The 20,884-nt window shown below is 40.9% G+C and overlaps 1 protein-coding gene across 10 annotated transcripts in view; it reads left to right on the top strand.

Annotated features, from left to right (window-relative positions):
- The window catches only part of TTLL5 (tubulin tyrosine ligase like 5), a 318,082-nt gene that overhangs the window by 59,853 nt on the left and 237,345 nt on the right, over positions 1–20,884 (top strand). For 8 of the 10 annotated variants that reach the window (XM_088839430.1, XM_088839428.1, XM_055435681.2 and 5 more), the window contains exons 13-16: positions 9,903–9,984; positions 12,253–12,314; positions 13,477–13,571; positions 16,380–16,421. In XM_088839430.1, the coding sequence (XP_088695556.1) occupies positions 9,903–9,984; positions 12,253–12,314; positions 13,477–13,571; positions 16,380–16,421 (281 nt within the window). The remainder of the gene's footprint in view (positions 1–9,902; positions 9,985–12,252; positions 12,315–13,476; positions 13,572–16,379; positions 16,422–20,884) is intronic. The other 2 variants (XM_088839427.1, XM_088839426.1) reach the window with 1 other exon arrangement.

Below are 20,884 nucleotides of genomic sequence, written 5' to 3'. Positions count from 1 at the left end.
ACGCCCCTCCTGTCGGCCCTGCACGCTCCTGTTTGTATCCTCAGACTCGACTTGACGTACCCCCTCCAGGAATCCTGGCCCAGCCAAGTGCTCCGTTGTGCCTCCCCGCTCACACTGCTCTGTGCGTTTTCCTCTGTGTTCTCTTCCTGGCAGTAGCCACCGAGCTTACCTTCTTAGTAGTCACCGTGTCTCCCTTCCCCTCGGTCTCTGCTTCTGCCGAACCAAATCTTTTACCACCTCCCCGGCCTTTGCAGCCGCTCTCCTCACGCTCTGCCTTTGCACCTGCTTTTATCCTGTGCCTGAAATATCTTTCTCCTGTTACTTTACCTGAAGGATGACTGACTTCTTTCAAGATGAAGTCAAGCATCGCTTCTTTGGTGGTGCTTTCCCCAAGTCTTCCCACCACAATTAGCAGCCCTGACCCCAGGCCTCCATTCAGTCTGAAGCAGCCCCTTCTTGTCCTCCAGTTCCTGTTTGTGTGTCTGTCTCCTACACTGGACTGGAAGCTCCTTGACAACAGCAACAACGTCTCCCTTGCTTTTGCTCCTTCTGTGCACAGCAACATTTTTTGCTTTTGGAGGATGTCTGGAAAATGTTTGTTGAATGAATGATTAGTTCTTGCTTCAATTGCCTTGTGGTGGCCTGACGGTAGGCTTCCCAATGGATCTGGTGTGGTCAGGGCTTAGAGCACTTAGAATTATTGCAGACTTTTTGAGGAGGGGTCATGGGAAATATAATTCCAACTGCAAAAACCTTATTAGATTAAAAAAATAAGTATTTCTTTTCCATATCTACATGGCTTTTCTGTGAGAATAAATTTCTAGTAGCTCTTCGTATGAAAATCTTTGTTCTAGAAATCATCAAAAGCTCTTCTCAGTGTTTTCTATTTTATTTCATTACCTGATTGCCTTTTGGAAGCTTAAGAATTTCTTGATTTTGATGGCGTTAGAAGTTCTGATGAGAAATGAGCAGTGACTTTCTCTGACTCAGTGAAATACCCTGTAAGACTGTTTCATCAGCCATGGGTCTCCTTCCTGGCTCCCTGCTTGTGTTCAGTTTTAATAAACTGAGTGCATCTGGAGTTTTTTAAACTGTTGACTATCTTCTTGGCTTTTGTGGTTCTAATTCCACTTCCTGTCAGCCCTGGGATTTTGTGTGCCTTATTAACCTCCCCCCATCAGAAATGATTTTGTATACGTGTGTGTATTTGTGTGAATCTCTTTGCCTCCCACTGGTTCCCAACCTCCCCTGGGGTTTAAGTTACAAGGAATAATCTGGTTTTTTTTTTTTTTTTCTTCTCTTTTTCATTTGTTTTAGAGTAAACAGGAATTAAGAGCTTCCCAGAAGAATTTGGCTTGAACAGGGCATTGGTGTTTTAGAGAAAGCCAGTAGTCGGGTGATGGGGTTCACTATATTCTTTTGGTTGTTGTTTCTGCCCTTCCACATTATGTGATTCCTTGCCGGGGTGCTCCATCAGTATCTGTGTTTCTGGCCTATGATTTTCTCCCCTGCCCGACCACTTGTAGTGTCCAGCAATGTTTCTGGGCATCTTCAGTATTCCCATTCCTTTGTTTACTTATGCAGTTAACTTTTCTCAGTTCCTGCTGTGTTCAAGGTGTAGATGATAAGGTGGTGGTTTAATCAAATTTTACATGGGACAATATGCACAGATACCTGCATTGTGTTACTAATATTTAAGAGTAGACCTAGGAACCTTTATAAGCTACCAGAAACTTAGCCACTTGGTGTCTTTAAATAAATTTGTACATCTGGAAAGGACCTCAGGGAATAATTAGTCTGAATAAAGAAATTGGGGCCCTGAGAAATTAAGACCGTTCCCCCTAGAGCTAGTAAATTGGAGAACTCAAATGAAAGAGACTCAGCTTAAGAGAAAAGGGGTCAGAAGAGGAGTTTTGGCAATCAAGTCATCTTGGTCATAGGGCTCATGGTCAATAGGATTTTTGATGCCTCTCCCAATAAAACAAACTTTTGACAGTCTTAATATTTACTGCATTTAAGATTTTGAAAATGTGGTACCATGTGAAATATATGCTTAAACAGCAACCCTTTAAATATGCTAGGAAATTGGCAATGTGAGATAACTGGCTATGAGAACAGCTTTTTTATTTTTAATTTTTTTTTGAGCAGTTGGAGAAAAGCAGCCAAAAACAACAGGATGTTAGCTGTCCTTTAAAGATGCTGCTGCTGACAGTGGTTTCATCTCTGTGTATGAGGATGGCTGAAGTAACAAGCTATGACCCTGCTCCTCTCTAGCCTGAGAGCGTATGAACCAGCTGTTCTGCCACTTGTAGAATTGATCAGACTGGCGTCGTTTAGGTCAGAGACTGGTGATTTTGTTGTTCAGGATGAACTGTGCTCAATATAAGGACTTCCTTCATAGCTCAGTCGGTAAAGAATCTGCCTGCAATGCAGGAGACCCGAGTTCAGTTCCTGAGTGGGGAAGATCCTCTGGAGAAGGAAATGGCAACCCACTGCTGTATTCTCGCCTGAAGAATCCCGTGGACAGAGGAACCTGGCAGGCTACAGTCCATGGTATCACAAGAGTCGGATACAACCTTGCGACTAATCCACCACCACCATGTTCAATATACCCTATTTTGTGGAATGTATGCTGGTTTGGCCTTTTATTGATATTGTTTAAGACTATTTCACAGGGTAATTATGCTGATGTCCTTTTTTTTTTTCTTTTCCAAAATTTATTTGTTTTTGTCTGCGCTGGGTCTTCATTGCTGCTCAGGCTTTCTCTAGTTGCAGAGAGTGGGGGCGACTCTCCAGTTGCAGTGCGCGGGCTTCTCCTATTGCTGAGCATGGGCTCTAGGTGGGCGGGCACAGTAGTTGTGACTCACAGACTTAAGTTACTCTGCGGCATGTGGCATCTTCCTGGACCAGGGATCAAACCCATGTCCCCTGCATTGCAAGGCAGATTTTTTAACCACTGGACCACCAGGGAAACCCCTAAACTGACATTCTTAAAGTAGGGCTGTTCATAAATATTTGTTGAAGGACTGACAGTGGGCAGCATACATTTTATAATGGAAACTTCTTGACCAATAAAAAAAAAATGAAAGTCATCAAACAGTTCACTTTTTGAGGTAATTTTCTTTTCTGGCTAATCGAATGCTTCTGTTTAGATGGGAAGGGAAGTTTACTGTAGAAGGGACTTAGAAGAAAGTACCTACTGTTTGTCAGGCACACTTCATTGGCTGTTTCCTTTAGTCCTCATAACAGTTTTGTTGGTATTTATTACTCATGTTTTATAGACAAGGAAAAAAGATTCAGAGAGGTTGAATAATTTGTCCCAGGTCATGCTGTTAATAAATGGCAAAGCCAAGTTTAAAAGCCAGGTCTCTCTGGCTCTCTCTCCACCCACATAAATACAAGTTCTGGTGCATCCAGCCACTTTTGGCATGCCCTGTATCCTGGATTCTCCCTCTACTCTCCTGTAACTAGATCTCAGGAAAAATGATATCATCCTTTTTAGCAGATCAGGCCTAAAAAAAGGTGTCTTTCTGTTCTAATCAACAGTGTCTGTGTACGTGCGTGCGTGCTCAGTTGTGTCCAGCTGTTTGTGACCCTGTGGACTCCTTTGTCTATGGAATTTTCCAGGCAAGAACACTGGAATGGGTTGCCATTTTATGCTCCAGGGGATCTTCCCAACCCAGGGATCAAACCCGCATCTCCTACATTGTCAGGCAGATTCTTTACCACTCTGCCACCTTCTAACTATTCCCTTCAAGTCCACCTTTACATATAGTAGCCAGATACCATGTTGATTTATTGGACTAGTTAACAGATTGACTCTGGGCTTTTTTTTTTTTAGTTCATGTTTCTGTAGGATTTTCGTATGTTTGTTTTTCCCCCAAATTTTCCTGCTGGACCCCAGATAGAGTCTTCCTTCTTAGATTTTCAATTCCAATCCAAAGCCAAGATGAAAAGAATTTCCTTTATACAATAGCATTTGACTGACAGCGAGCACTGGCTAATGTCAGCACTTTCCAATTTCAAGGATTACAGCTTCAGCTAGGACTTTTTTCTGGGAAGCGTTAGTAGGTTGATTTCCAGAACTAATGGTATGACATGTTTAGTAATCTCTTAGGACTTAGATGCACTGTTATTTTCTCTGTTAAATCTTTTTTTCTCCTCCCATTCTAGGCCATTTTTTATTGTTTCTCCTTAATATGTAAAAATCTTAATTAGAATTTCTCCTATTTCTTTGTAATTGGTGACTTTATTATGAGTATTAAGTCTTCTTGTTAGGGTTATTTTTAGGAAGCAGCTGCAAATTATTTTGTCTTTCTCAAAAATTGTAGTGTTTTACATAAAAAAATTTTTTTTTCTTCTTGTTTTTAAATCAGTATTTCTTGATTGCTTCCTGTGTGCTTTGTATAGTACAGGCTGTTTGGTATAGAGCAGTGAATGAGACATGACCTCTGCCCTCAAGTGGTGGAGATAAGCAGACATGAAATGACACATTTCAGGACAAGTAATAGAGTGACTCAGGTGCCCTTGGAATATACAAGGAGTTACCAGCTCTATGCCTCGGGGAGCCAGAGAAAGCCATTCCTAGCAGAGGGACTATGACATGCAAAATGCAGGGTCATGACAGGAAGTGGGATGTTTTGAAATGAAAAGTTCAGTGTGACTAGATGTAGCCTGAGTTGGATTAGGTGGTGAGAGACAAGGTTATAGAAGTAGTTTAGGGCCCTTTGTGAAGCACTATGCTCAGTCACTCAGTCCTGGCCGATTCTTTGAGACCCCATGGACTGTAGCCCTCCAGGCTTCTCTGTCCATGGCATTCTCCTGGCAAGAATACTTGAGTGGGTTGCCATTTCCTGCTCCTTATAAAGCACTGGCATGTATAAATTCATCCTGTAGACAGTAGACAGCTATGGAGTTTTTTGAGCAGTGGAAAACTCAAAGTGGGTTGCCTTTCCTTCTCCATGATAACTTTTATCATGACTTGACCCAAAGCTTTGTATGACAGAATTATAACGGAGGGAATACTGTATAACATTATTGTATTGTAGTTCAGTTGTGTTCGATTCTTTGTGACCCCGTGGACTGTAGCCTGCCAGGCTCCTCTGTCCTTGGGATTCTCCAGGCAAGAATACTCGAGTGGATTGCCATGCCCTCCTCCAGGGGATCTTCCCAACGCTGGGATTGAACCAGTGTCTGCACTGCAAATGGATTCTTTACTGCTGAGCCACCCAAAAGCCCCATGAAGTGACTGTAGTCCTCCAGGAACCAGCCTGACATTAGAATCTATTGATGGGCTGATTCACTGCCTGTCTCTCCATTTGACTGTTAAATTTGTGTCTTAAAAAGAATTCTGATGGCCACGTGGAGAACGGACTACAATAGGGAGAGACTAGTGCTAGGGAAATGATTTGGCAGTAGGAGGAACACAGTGATGGTATACACTTAGCCACATGGCCCAGCACTCCCATTCCTAGGTATCTACCCAAGAAAAATGAAACCATATGTTTGCGCAAATAGCTTTACACGAATGTGCATAGCAGTTTTATTTATAATCGCCAAAAATTGGAAGCAGCCCAGATGTCTATCAGCTGTTGAATAGATAAATTGTGGCCTATAAACTGGAATACTACTGAGCAGTAAAAGGAATGAATTACACTACTGACATGTGTGATGACATAGATAAATCTCACACGCACCATGCTAAGTGAAAGAAGCCACTCTCAGAAGGCTACGTACTTTGTGATTCCACTTATTTGACTTTTGGAAAAGGCAGAAATCAGATCATGATTGCCAGTGAACCGGGAGGGAGGATTGACTGCAAAGGGACAAAGGGAACATTTGTGATAGAATCGTTCTACATATTGGGGATGGCGAGTAGCCATAGATCTGTCAAAATTCATCAAACTATAATTCAAAAGGGTGAACTTTATTGTGTGTAAATTACACCTCAGTAAACCTGTCTTCAAATAAGAAATGACAGATGGATGAACCTTAAAAGCACACTAAATGAGAAAAGTCAGACTCAAAAAAGAGTGTATCCTATATGCGTCCATTTATATGAAACTCTAAAATAGGCAAAACTGATCCCTGGTATAACAAATAAGAATAACAGTTTCTGGTGGTGTGGCAACAGGGATCAGGGTATTTACCAGGAAGGGGCATGAGGGATCTTTCTGGGGTGATGGAACTGTTCTGTGTGTGTTGATATGAGTGTGGGTTTTATGGATATATCAAGACTCATCAAATAGCACACTTAAGGTGTCCATTTCATTAAATATGTAAATTTTACCTCAAAGGGGAATATAGAAAATAGACTAAAGAGAAACAGAGAACGAGATATGATAATGTGTTGCATTTGGCAGGTGGTGAAGAGTGTCTCTAGCATAGGTGACTAGTGCGTGGGGTTTTCCAAGATGAAGAACTGTGGGAAGCCAGACAAAGTTTTGGGAGAAGATATCAAGCTATGTTTTGTTGAGCATCGAGTACCTGTGGGATATCCTAGTGAAGTTGTCTGGATGGCATTTGGATTTATGGATTTGATGTCCAAGAGTCACTGGACTAAAGACAGAGATTTGACTGTCATCATCATATTAATTGGAGCTACGAGAGTACATGAGAGCATCCAGGAAGGGCAGTAGAATTGAGAAGGGAAGAGACCTGAGGATGCTACCCTGAGCAAACCTACCAGGGACTAGCTGGGCAGAAGAGAAGGGATGAAAGAAAGAGAGAAAGAAGGAGGACAGTCAGACGAGAGCGGTGTCCTGGAACCAAGGGAGAGGAAGGTTCCAATAAGTAAGGGGTGGTCAGCAGTTTTCAGATGCTTGGGCTTAAAGCTACAAGGCGGTCTTTGGGATCATAGTGAGAACAGTCAGTTATCAAAGAATGGCAACAGAAGCAAATTGCTCTGGGCGGGAGAGTCCACAGGCATTAAGAAATGAATGCGGCTAAGTGTAGATTCCTTTCTAAGAAACTGCTTGAAAGAAATAGGGGGATAAGGGCGCTAATGTAAAAGGTGAGCTGGAGTCAGGCTTCTTCTTACCATGCACCAGTCAGATTTGCAAGTTTGTTTTGTTTTGGCTGGAGCTGAAGGAACTGTACCTCACCAAGGAAAATTTTCTTGGGGAAACATTGTTGAGTAAGGTGGTAGCATCAGTCCTTTGAAGATACTTGTTTTTCGGTCACGATGGAGACAGCGCAGAGGAACAAAGAAAGTTAACTCTCAGAGCTGAAGAAGACTAGCTTGCCTGCACCTTTTAATGACAGGAACACTGGTGTGTCATCATGGGTAACTGGATGTTTCAAATTGTAGAGACTGCTGCTAAAACATACATCAAAAGGTAAGGAAGTTTAATATTCTCAGTGCAACTTATTGATGCTTTTTACCTTTTAAAATCTGTAATGTCCAGAGAAAAGACCAAGCCTAAGTTAAAAGATTTGCTGTAAGAAGTCTTGTAGCCTGCCAAGGAACCAAGTGGTTTTGATTAAGGCAAGTTAGTCGTTGTAAGAGAAGCCTATACAAGTGCTATCTTTGCCATCCCAGTCCTCTCCTCCAGCTCCAGCCTCTCAGGGGACCCGGGCTTCGCAGCATGCTACCATGCTGTCACACATCTGTATACCTGTGTGTACAGATGTTGCTTAGGTTCACAGTTGATTTTGAGGTCATTTAGCACCGGTGGGCTTTATTCACTTGAATTGGTGATGGACAGGGAAGCCTGGAGTGCTGCAGTCCATGGGGTTGCAGAGAGTCAGACAAACTGAGCAACTGAACTGAACTGATAAAGGGTGTTGTCTCTCTTTGGTTTTTTTTTTTTCTTTTCTCTTACTTTCCACATTACCAGTTTCTCAGCCCTTCAAAAAGTCTTGGAATTTGCCTCTGAAATTGAGAGAGAGTTAAGTAAATATGTTGGCTGCTTATTGTGAGGTGTTTAAATAACGGGTCTTCCTGCTTGTTTTTCTGATTTCAATTTGTATTCATTTGTGGCTGATTCTGCAAATCTGATCAGTATGTGTATCAGTCACTTATTCTTGTCCTGTTCCTTAAGCTATTATTAATAATATTACCAGTTTATGAAATAGTTGAATCCTGTGCTTCAGCTTTCAAAAACTGAAGAGAATGTTTTTCTTGAATCAGACTCCTATTGTCCTTTTCTCTGCTTGTGTAATGTTAACATGGATTTGTAGTTTTTGTAGTTAGGTTTTTTCCTCTTAAATGCCTTTACTAGTGCTGTGTCACAGAAAGATTTTTCTCAAATTAAAGGGGGAATATTCTATGGAATGATTGAAGATTGGGTAAAATAGAAGAATATACTGGCCATTAAAGCTACGAGTATGCTACCAAAAAAAAAAAAAAAGATAGGTCAAGGAGCTTTCTTTTCTTTATACCTTTAAAGTTTGGATAATATATGATTTTGGTGTAGTTACATGAGGCTGAATCCTGTCTCAGACTCTCTTATAGTTTGTGATTATTTTTTTAAATTAAATGGAATCCTAAATAAGTACTATGGAAACCAACTCCTTCCTGAAAACTTTTCCTGAGGGAGAATTTAAAAATGCATATCTATCTGAATCTATGTTGCATAAGTAGGAATTCTGCTTATAGGTTAATTGAGCATACAGATATCGACAAATGGTGACTGATAGAGGATAAGGGAAGCCAGAGCATGCTAATAAATATGAGGGAGAGAGATGATCCTCTCAGGCTCCACAAGGAGTGAAGGGCAGTGTGTTGAGGAGGGCCCGGGTCCCTAGATTCCCATTGCCCCACACTTCCATGTTCCAGAAGGGAGTCTTTGGCATCATCGTTTTAGAAACTCCCATTTGTTCTAATGTGTGTTTGAGAGGATTGAGAAATGGAGAAATTCTTCTTGAAGTAAAGCAGTTTGCCTCAAAATGAATTTCTGGAAAATACCGGGTTGTGTTCCGTGGGTGTGAGCTGTGTGGCCTGTGACCTCTGGTCGAATTGTCAGGAAGCTGGTCTTTTCTCTTGCAAAGAAGGTGTGTGCAAGCAGTTTATTTGAGGGACACAGAGTGGGATGTTTGAGAATGAGTGGGACTTTTGAAAGTCTGATGCCTTCGATGTGTGTATGCTGAGGAGGACTGTGGATCGTTAATGATGATAATGAGAGTAAAGGTTGCCAGCTAAGGTTCCAAGTTAGCCTCTCATCCCTGCATTCTGGGAGAAGAGCCAGCTCCTGGTTCTGGCTCTGTAATAGTTGGGGACTTAGGGGACAAGCATTAGCAAAGGAAATTTGATCCTTGACTCCTTCCCTTCTTGTGACCCGTCCTAGTCCTGCTTGGTTGCCATTGGCTCCCTCTTTTCTCTTCTGTCTTTCTATGTTGGGCCTGTATGTTTTATTTTCATCTTCAAAGGGGAATTGAAACCTTAAAGGGGAAAGAACAAATAGGTTTTATGCCTTTATTTATTTATTTATTTTATTACCTACATTCTAAAGCAAGGTCTTGGTTTAAAAAAGTGTGATGGGAAGTTCCTAGAGAGTTGCCTTCAGTAGATTTTCCTATTTTCAGAGTGTGGTGGGGAAGGACAACCCAAAACAAGCCCAAGGCAGATTGATGTTATATGCACTTGTTGCATTCCTTTTCCTAACACTTTTCTTAGCCTTCTACACAGCACCAGAATCACGCCTGTTAACTTTTAGAGTCAGATCACTTTCTGTATAGAACTCAGAAATGTCAAGAGTGGATGGTAGGAGCCATGGAGCATTATTATCTCTAGAACTTAATTACTTTCTCTTGGACTTCAAAGTTCTCTACATCTACTGTCTCTGGATACTCAGCAAGTTTCTACACCTTTGATGGAAGTTGACTGGATTGACTCTTCCAGATCTTTGTTTGGTTGTGACATGGAAAATGATTTTGTGTTTTGTGTTATGTTGTATTTCTAGAACTGTATGGCTTTGATGTGCTCATAGATTCTACCCTGAAGCCATGGTTGTTGGAAGTGAATCTCTCTCCTTCTTTGGCCTGGTAAGTAGTCTGTTCCATCAACTAGAAAAGGACAAACCTTCAATACGCAACACTAGAACACTTTTTTGGGGGTCATTTCTCTTGGCACTAGGAGACTTTTTTCCCCCTTCTTTATTAGATTGAGATGATTAGAATTTCTGAATTTGGGGGATTTGTGGCATATTATCAGAGTCCATATTGCAACCATGGACCTCTGTCTTACTAGTCAATTTGCAGTCTCTGTTTACTGTCTTATTGGGCTTCTAGGGATGCTGCTTTCATTTTTATCTCCACTTCATTCCCTCTCATGCTTTTTTTTAAGCTTTGTAGGTGTTCAGCTAAGGGTAAAGAAATACATGAGATATATTTCCTTTGTTATCAAAAGTTTATACATGCTCTAACCCACACATATCATAAAGGTATAGAGCTGGGCCTGCTGCTGCTGCTGCTAGGTCGCTTCAGTCGTGTCCGACTCTGTGCGACCCCACAGACGGCAGCCCACCAGGCTCCCCTGTCCCTGGGATTCTCCAGGCAAGAACACTGGAGTGGGTTGCCATTTCCTTCTCCAGTGCAGGAAAGTGGAAAGTGAAAGTGAAGTTGCTCAGTCGTGTCCGACTCTTAGTGACCCCATGGACTGCAACCTACCAGGCTCCTCCGTCCATGGGATTTTCCAGGCAAGAGTACTGGCGTGGGTTGCCGTTGCCTTCTCTGTAAATTAAGCTAGTCAGAATTAATTTCTGTTACTTATTACTTAAACAGTTTAAATAAATATTCTGCTCCTACCCGGGCTATTGAAAGATCTTACCTGGTCTCTTGACTCCCTGTATATCATCCGTTACACTCATAGTAAGCCTACCTGCCAGATAAATGATTTGAAACTTCAGTTTCTGTTATACGTACCTCTGCACAAAAGCTTGAAACAGCTCCCTAATGTCCAAAGCTAAAATGCACACTCCTTAGTCAACTTTAGCTTTCAACCTTCCTTCCTAAAAACTGTTCTTTACCAACCCTGCTTTGGAGCAGACTCAAATGCCTCGTGGTGTTCTTGTGAATTTCCACTTCTTGGTTATTATTCCTACATTTTCTTTTACTGAAAAAACAGTAAAAGCTATTGTTTCTCCCTACGGCTGTTTCTTGATAATATGTCTTCCCCTATCTGACCAACTAGGAGTGTGTAAATAATATCTGGTCCTTTTACCCTGTCCATGTCCTGGTGTTATCCATCCAAGATTAAAGTCTAAAATCTTCAGGCACTTAAAAAAATTATTTTTAACCTATTATTTAGAAGAAGGAAAGAAACTTATTTTCCAATACCAGAGAAGATTCTGCTTCTATCTGTGGCTACAGCCAGAGTTTCTGTTAGTTATATGCTTCTCTAAACAGCTAGAAAACCCTAGAGATTTATGCCAGAGACCACCCAGCTGCTGCATTTTTAACAATGAAAAATGTTGGCAAAATGCCAAGTAATCAAATAAAGACAGACTGACTACTTGGTTGAGTGGGAGTATGGCTTCACCCCAATTATAAGGTGTAGAGCTGGATAGTATAGATGCTTCAGATGTTGTGCTGCACTTTGCTTAAGTCAGTGTTTTGTAGATTTCCTGGCAATGCACATCATACAGTGTTAGAGAGCCCCAGGGTGAGGGGGTTAGAGGAATCTGGTTTTTGGGGGAACACCTCAACCCCAAAGCCAGCATTGCATCATCGCCATAGGGAGGCCCCACACTTTCAGGCTTGGTTGTTTCTGTTTCCATGTGGGTTCCTGCTGTATCATCTGGTGATACTTTGGTATAGTTTGTATTTTTTTTTTTTGCTTTAATTTGCAAGAACACAATCTTAAGGAGATCAATTTAGAATGGAAAATGAAGTCTTAGAAAAGTACAAAAATAGCCCAAGTTCCTTCTCTTGCGTATGAATGTGATTTGATGATCATAGCAGTAAAAAATAGTTTGAATGATGGGCATGCTCATAAAAGAGCATATTAAAAATCGGAACCTATAAAATCCACAGTGATAATAAAGCAGTGTTCATGACCCTGTGCAAACAAGACCTAGAATAAAAAGGTTGAGTGTCAGTGGATCAGCGCCTTAGAGCTGGGCCTGCCTTATAGAGGATGAGCTTGACACCAGGCTTTTATTTCTAGAATTTTTACCCAGATTTTTTTCCCCCATGGATTTGATTGCTCCTCACTGACATTTGGCAGCTGTATTATATTGAGGGCTGTTAAGGGCAGGTATTCTCTTAACCTATAAAATTATCAATTGCTCTTTTCTTTCTTTATTCTGTTAGTGATGCACCTCTGGACCTGAAGATTAAAGCCAGTATGATCTCAGATATGTTCACTGTTGTAGGTGAGTAGTATTCTTTTCTGAAGACTCATAAATGTGAAGTAGAGCATCCATTTTGTCAGACTCTATATGTGTTGCCAGCTGGCAGTTCCTCAGCCATACTGAATGTTTTGTACTCAAAAATTATATTTTCAGGGAAGTGTTTATATGTTTCTACACCCCCTGGCTCCTTCCTGCCCTGAGGCTGAACCACAGCTAGGGCTGAGACCTAATTCCTGGGGCACAGGGATCATGAGCTAGGAAGAGAATTAAGCAAAGATCTGGAGAAAATATATTTTGCCCCGCGCTGAGATAGTGAAACCCACTGAAGAGGCTTTGTTACCAAGGAGACTGGCTGTGTTTCTGCTGTGCAGTCTCTACTGGTGTCAACACAATCTCTTCTGTAGTAGTTATAACTGACGCGAGCCAAGGAAAAAATCCCTTTGTGAGGAGATAAAACAAAACTTGGAGATGGAGATGGGCTGCCAAGTGGGTATGTTGTGGGTTCAGGGTTGTTGTTGTTTTAAGTACCCAAAAAAATACATAATAAAACGCACTTGAACTAGCACTTGATGTACCAGCAAATGCTGTAAAACTTTGCTACCCCATTCTCCTTGGATGAGAATCTGCTTCTTTTTAGGAAATAAGTGAAATTAGTCCAAGCCTAATTTCTTAAGCCATGGATAATCTGCAACGTGTATTTTGGAACTTGCCAGTAGTAGACGACTTTTAGCTGTTCCAGAAGTGGATCATATAACAGGACAAGACCCCTCACTTGCTTCTGGATTCTCCTGGTAAAAACCAACGCTGTTATTTTCCAGTCATCATCCAGGAAGCCACTTTAAAATAATTTGTCTTTATTAACAACTGTGTGTTTTTAAGTGCACTTTTACTCTGAAGGTCATCAAAAGTCTCCATCTCTTTGTCCATCAGAATCACGTTTCTGTTCCCCAACAAGGAAGGCTGATTGATCTGCATATTTTCCTTTCTTGTTCACTCCAGTTGTGATAGTTCAAAGTTCAAGTGGAGGATGTGTATGGGAGAGTCATGCCTAAACCTCTTCAGGATGGAGCGCTATCAGATTTATGGCCGTGAAACCAAGCTTGTCCATCAAAAGGAAAGGTGCAACGAAACCTTCTAATTTCTTAGCAAATGGCAGTTTTAATGTTTCCCATTCCCCATTCAGGGTTTGTGTGTCAAGATCCTGCCCAGCGCACATCAGCCCGGCCAGTTTACCCCACCTTTGAGTCTTCCAGGCGAAACCCTTTCCAGAAATCTCAGGTAAGCAGTTCCAGCAACAGGAACCCCCAAGGAAGCTTACTGTAAAGTGGCAGCTGTTGTCAATAAGAGAGCTGAAGCACTATGGTTAGAAGGTCACTTACAGTGGAGAACTGGGGGACCATTCTAGACAGGAGGCAGTTACATTCAGCCATGGCTAATAGCTTATGCTTTTGACGCTTTCAAACCATCTTACTTTCTGCTTTTTGTCTTTCTTTTCTTTTGGCTTCCTTTTTCAGTATCTTTTCTTTTTGCTTTCTCTCTCTTTTGAAAAATTGCTCCCAGTCTTTTCACACTGATATGCTCATAAATGAGGCACAGAGAGGGATTCCGCAAATTTCTCGTCACTACTCTGCTGCATTTTTTATGATCTTCAGGCCACCTTTGCAGAGAAGATGCTCAATTGAAATAATTTCTTCTCTACATGCGATTCTCTTCACAAGGACCCTCAGTGATCATGAGGTGCTGATTGAATTTAAATGAACTAAATGCCTGCAGAGAGCTTGGCGGGCGTGTCTGAAACTTCATTTGACCCAGCGTTGCTTCAGTCTTTGTGTATTCTGCATTTTTGTTCCAGGTAAACCAGTCAGCTGTCTGATGGTTTATCCATTCCATCATCTGATCATTCCCTGCCCATCTAGACCTGGCTGGTTTCCACTTGTGTTTCTTTGCCTTTAACCTTTCTTCTTATCCGAAAGGTCCCCTTTCCTCCTCTCTTCCTATCTGGACTGATTACCTTACCTGCTCAGAAGTTTGGAGACCGTTTCTTATTAAATAAACCCGTTCCACTCTGTCATGGCCTTTTCTTTTCATTGCAACATTATTTACTGGTTCTCAACTGCATTGTTTTGTCTTCGTTGGTTTGTTGCCTTTAAGTTGTCCAGGACTCCTCTGCGAGATTGTGAGCTCTTTAAAGGCAGAAACAGCTGCTCTTTGTCCCCACTCCTCCTCTTTCCCTTATTTTTTCCCTCCTACGTTCGTCCCACCTCCTCTTCAGCCCTCCGGAGATCTCTCCCTTTCTTCCTCCCACTCCTCTTCCTCTTTGTTTGCTGGTTTCATTTGGAGTACTGCTGCTTCTGTTTGCTCAGCTTCAGCCAGTCAGTCAGTTCAGTCGCTCGGTCGTGTCACATACCATTATTTATTCAGATAGCTTTTCATTAGAACAGTGTTTGAAACCTCAAAACGCCTCTGAGGATTGCAGAGTAAACAAGGCCAGGTATGATACACGAGTGCCGTGACTGCAGTGAAGTGGGTAGTGCATGCTTCACATTAGCAGGGAAACTCTTTTACTTCTGTGCTTTAGCTGATCACTGCTGTGAGTTGTCAGGTGTTCTTACTTTCTAGAGAAATCAGGAATCTTATTTTAAAATACTGACAACAAGTTCAATTTAAAAAATAATACTTTGTAGATGAACCATAGTATGTCAGTGAGCTGGATTTAGTGTGCAGGCTGTGCAGGCTGCCTGTAGCCTCTTGCTTTCAAATTATTCCCTGTTAGTATCAGTGCTGTAGTATGGAACAAGGTGAACTATATTTTAAGGGGTATTAGATTACAAGTGAAATCATGCAGCAGTGTTGTGCTTGATCACTTGTACGTGTGTGTGTGTGTGTGTGTGCTCAGTCGCTTCAGTCGTGTCGACTCTTTGCGACCCCATGGACTATAGCCAGCCAGGCTTCTCTGTCCATGGGATTCTCCAGGCAAGAATACCGGAGTGAGTTGTCATGCCCTCCTCCAGGGGATCTTCCTGACCCAGAGATTGAACCCTCACCTCCGGTGTCTCCTGCACTGCAGGTGAATTGTTTATCGCTGAGCCCCTGGGGAAGTCCTGATCAGTAGTACATCACAGGTCAAAGGGTTTTCTTTAACTTTTAACAAGAAAAGTGGAGGGATAACCTAGGTATACTGCTGCTGCTGCTGCTGCTGCTAAGTCACTTCAGTCGTGTCCGACTCTGTGTGACCCCGTAGACGGAAGCCCACCAGGCTCCCCCGTCCCTGGGATTCTCCAGGCAAGAACACTGGAGTGGGTTGCCATTTCCTTCTCCAATGTGTGAAAGTGAAAAGTGAAAGTGAAGTCGCTCAGTCGGGTCCGACCCTTAGCGACCCCACGGACTGCAGCCTACCAGGCTCCTCCATCCATGGGATTTTCTAGGCAATAGTACTGGAGTGGCTTGCCGTATACTAGGAGAACTGAATTGAGGCAATCGCACATGTTCCTTTAAATTGTTTTCTGCAGTATCTGTAAGTCACAGGATTGTGTACAAAATATTACAAATGTTTCTGTGCAGCTTTAACAGAGTTTCTGCAAGTTCCACTCTAGGAGTACCTGTATGTCAGTCTTGAATGAATTGATCCCTTTTCTTAGCTTGCCTGTCAGCTTTTATTGGTGACTTTGCAAATAATGAAGAACCTATTCACTGTTTGCTCTGCTAACTGGTAGGTAACAGCATGACTTTATCCAATGAGCAGTCCACAGGATAATTACTTAAAGGCTTAAGAAGCTATAGATTAGTTCCATGTACTGTGTGAGACCATTTTACCAGGTGGACTAATAACTTCAGGATCTTCAGTACGTGACAGTAGGATTTAGTTCTCAGTGGTGAGAAGGTGAAACTGGAATAATTATACCATAGGAGAATGCAGTGTGAAAAATAATAAATGCTCTAATCTTTCAAGTGCAAAATATAGGGCTTTGGCTTTTGTTCTCTGCTTGGAGATTATTTTTTTTCTTTTTTATATTAGATGTAGGAGTTGGAAAATACAGGCATGTTAGGAGAAGATAAGGCTTTATTCCATTTTTCTGTCTTTTGTAGCGTCCAGTATCTGCACAGTTTCAGTCATCAATCGTCAAGCAGGTAAGTTCTGGATCATTTGGAGAGTTCATTCAAACTTTTATCTCCATTCCCCAAATGGAAAGCCTTTTAGCTTCACCATTTCACAGTGTATATTTCATGCACCTGCTCTTTGAATAGTTTAACAATGTAAAATAGAATAAGTGAAAATGAATGCGGAGATCTTTTCAGATGTAGTATATAAACGTAGAGATTGCAGGAATTTCTGAATCCTCTTTTTCTGATAGTGATCATGCTGCGATGGAGGCAGCTGAATTCAAATGATGAACACAGTTTAGAGGCACATCTCTGGCTTTGACTAAAATATTCCAGAAAGAAAATATTATCATTCACAAGTCACCTTTCATTTGTTCAGGTGTCTTATGAAACATACCCTTGTCAGTAGCTTAATTAGGTGTTTTCACAGTGGATATTGGGCTGTATTTCTGTTTTTTTAACAGAAGCCTTTTCTTATGTGTAGTGATATGTAGTCTTATGAATCTTAGAAACGCTGCCATCATTACTGTCTTAGATAATTCCTATAAAATAAAGACAAAGTATTTGATCTCAATCTCTAAGTGATCAGCATTTGTCTTCGTTCTGTTCTCGTTAGCAGTGTGTGAGATATACTGTCGCTTTCTTCTATGCAGTTTTTTTTTAGCATCTTTTTGAAGTGATAGGATAGTAGTGGGGGCACTGCTCCCGCTATTTGATGCGTTGATATGAGGGATGTAGATGTTCCCATTCATAAATGTGTCACTTGCAATTATTAATCCTTTAGTAAAAGGCTCCCGTACATATTTATTTTGGCGTTTGTACTCTCTGATACAGATTCTTAAGCTTGGAAGCTTGAATTGTAAGTTTCCTAGCTATCATTTTTGATAAAGTGATTTACATGGTATATATGAACTCAAGAAATGAAAAAAAAAAAAGACCCGCTGTGTTGTCTATTATTTGGTAACTGATTAGCATGGTTTTGTAATACAAGTTTTGTTGTTTAACTGGTGGAATTCAAAACTCTGTATTTTGTATTTAGCAGGTACCTAAGTGTGCAAGCTCCTCTCCATGGCAAACAAAAAAACAAACAAAACCCAAGGCTGTTGATTTCAAAGACCTTACCCTCTACATATCACTTGACCTAATCTCTTTAAGGAGAACATTAAAGTACTGTTTCGTAGCCTTCTGAACTTGACTCCAAAGAAGTGTCTTCGATATGGAATTCTAATCTTAATGTCCCATTACCCATTTTAATTCTGTTCTACCTCTATTGCTTGAATTTCCCTAAGTTGCAAACAACCCATGGACAAGCAAGGCCCCACTCCAGTGGTTAAGTGTTTCAACACTGCTCACATGACACAAAGGCTTTGTGATTTTATTCGGGCAGTCTTAAGGTGTTGAATTCTCAACTCATTGTCCTTTGCAATGTTCTACCTCGTCCCTGTCTTTCTGTTAATGAAACACTTTCAAGTCTACGATAGTTTCATCAGAACTAAGTGAAAAAAGAAAAGAAACTCTTAGCTCTGGCCATTTAGACTGTAAACATTTCTTTTTTTGGTGCTGTCAGATTGTTGAAGATACAATTTTTTATTTGTTGTCTGATAATTCCTTTTTAATCCATTATCTTTTTCTAAATTTCTTCCTTCCCTTGAAGGCCTATGGTCTATTATTTTTCACTCAACAGAAATTATATTTTAGTGTTCCAAGGCAGGCGGTTTTGTTTTGTGGAAGGAACAGGGGCTTTGAAGTCAGATAGACCTGGGTTTGAATTTGAACTCTGCCAGTCACTAACTCTTAGACCTTCAGCAGGTTCGTTTATGTCTCAGGCTCATTTCCCTCATCCATCAAATGAGGGTATGTGTTCAGTCGCTAAATTGTGTCTGACTCTTTGCGACCCCGCGGACTGCAGTGCACCAGGCTTACATGGCCTTCACTATCTCCCAGAGTTTGCTGAGACTCGTGTCCATTGAGTCCGTGATGCTATCAAACCACCCCATCCTCTGCCACCCTTTTCTCCATCTGCGTTCAGTCCTTCCCAGCATCAGGGTCTTTTCCAATGAGTCGGCTCTTCATATCAGGCGGCCAAAGTACTCTGGAGCTTCCGCTTCAGCATCAGTCCTTCCAATGAATATTCAGGGTTGATTTCCTTAAGGATTGACTGGTTTAATCTTGTAGTCTAAGGGACTCTCAACAGTCTTCCCCCATTCCTTTCTTAGCATAATTCCATTGGTGTATTACACAAATTACATTACAAATGAGGGTTCAGTTCAGTTCAGTTCAGTTGCTCAGTCGTGTCTGACTCTCCGCGACCCCATGAATCACAGCACGCCAGGCCTCCCTGTCCATCACCAACTCCCGGAGTTCACTCAAACTCATGTCCATCGAGTCGGTGATGCCATCCAGCCATCTCATTCTCCGTCATCCCCTTCTCCTCCCGCCCCCAACCTTTCCCAGCATCAGAGTCTTTTCCAATGAGTCATCTCGTCGCATGAGGTGGCCAAAGTATTGCAGTTTCAGCTTCAGCATCAGTCCTTCCAATGAACACCCAGGATCGATCTCCCTTAGAATGCACTGGTTGGATCTCCTTGCCGTCCAAGGGACTCTCAAGAGTCTTCTCCAACACCACAGTTCAAAAGCATCAATTCTTCGGCGATCAGCTTTCTTCACAGTCCAACTCTCACATCCATACATGACCATGGGAAAAACCATAGCCTTGACTAGACGGAGGGTAGTAATACACAAATGGAGTTATGCTGAGAAAGGAATGATCAAACATAGGGAAAATACTTGGGATAGTTTTGGACACACAGATAACCCTCAGAAGATTTAGTCCCCTTCACACTTTTGAGTCCTGTTTTGATTTTCCTTTTTCCATTGTCAGTATCTAGTGTTATTTTGATATTCACTTATTTATAGGCATGTCTTTTCACATTTACTATCATCAGGAAATGCAAATCAACCCAATTGATTTATTATTCATCCTCCCAGACATCAGTACAGATTCTAAACAATGCTTAATCAGTACCCAGTCACCTCCTAATTTGATTCACTGCTACTTGTCTTACCTTATAGTTGTCTTTTAACTGTGTTCAGCTTTTATTGGTGTATTTTATTTATTATATCATGATACTGAGTCCTGATTGGAAATAAAAGTAAAAGTAAAACATCGATGAAATTTTCATAAATGCTTCTCTAACATCCAGAGGCATTAAATGTATTTGTGCTTTTCCTCCTTTTTGTTATTTTGTCCAAAAAAATCAAAATTTTAAAGCATGTTTTAAAATAAAGCAGTCTCCGTACTACTAATTCTTTATGAACCCATTAAACTCTAAATGTTTATGGATTTTTTTCTTTTAATATTTGTTCCATTATTTTACTAGGGATTCAAGTTAGACTTACCAGGCGGTAATCACCAGGAGCATACTTCTTACATTTTTGAAGATTGGTACCTCATTTGTTTTTTTCTAATCCTCTGGTACCTCATCAGTTCTCCATGATTTTTCAAACATAATTGTAAGTGGTTTTGGTAAGTTTTTTTGTTTTTAAAGCCAGTTCTGTTAATAACAAGATGCATGTCTCTCAGACCTGCTGACTTAGATTTATTACACATTTTCAGATGCTACATGTCTTTTTTTACTGTAACACACACTTACTTACTTGCTTTCTTTTTTCCCCCCTAATTTCTCAGTAGTGTACTTCCGGTTGTCATTATATTTAAGCCTTCTTTGTTAGCCAATTTTGGTCTGTTTCCACCCAGATTTGTTTACATGTGGTCTTTTTTTGTTCATTTTCTTTCATTTGATAGCAGTGATTCATTTCACTTTTTAAACTTGTCCTTCTTATTTTCTGGGTGGCAAGATGCATCACATATAAATTGATCTATTTCTAATTCATGTGTTTTTAACACAGAATTCCAAACTTTGTAAAATTGCATTGGGAGATTTTTTTATTCTCTGCATGTGTTCTCTTTCAAACAGATTTTTCTTTTTTAACCCCTCAATTTTGATATATTTGAGGATGCCTCACCTTTTTTTATTTTCTGCATTTGTCCAGTTCTCCTAACTGGTACTTTTCAGTTCTTCCATAGCAATGAAAGTTAGATGTGTACATGTTTCTTCTCTGGGTGTAGTTCTGTATCCTGAGTTGTACTAATGATATTTTAACAATTTAGATGCACGTTGCATGGCAGAATTCTTACTGTGACAATTTAAAGTGTATCTGAGAACCCAGTAGTTTAAATCTTGTGTCATCTAGCCAGAGGCAGTGGTTCTTTTTAAATTCAGAAGAGCCTTATTTCCTTAGTGTAGTCAGTCAATTCGTTGGAATATGTGGATTTATTCTATGTACTACCCAGAGAATGAAGCTGAGCTGATGTGTCCAAAGTCAAAACCATAGAATGGCTTGCATTTAAACTATTTTGCTCTTATTTTTGACAATCCTGATGGCCTTTCAAGTCAGCCTGATTTCTTTTTTCTTTACTTTTAATTTCT

This window comes from Moschus berezovskii, chromosome 9, assembly GCF_049115385.1.
Source record: "Moschus berezovskii isolate FMDL1 chromosome 9, NW_MosBer_1.0, whole genome shotgun sequence".
NCBI classification, from domain to species: Eukaryota; Metazoa; Chordata; class Mammalia; order Artiodactyla; family Moschidae; genus Moschus; species Moschus berezovskii.
The sequence above is the reverse complement of the archived record's forward strand: the minus strand, read 5'-3'. Positions and strand labels throughout refer to the sequence as shown.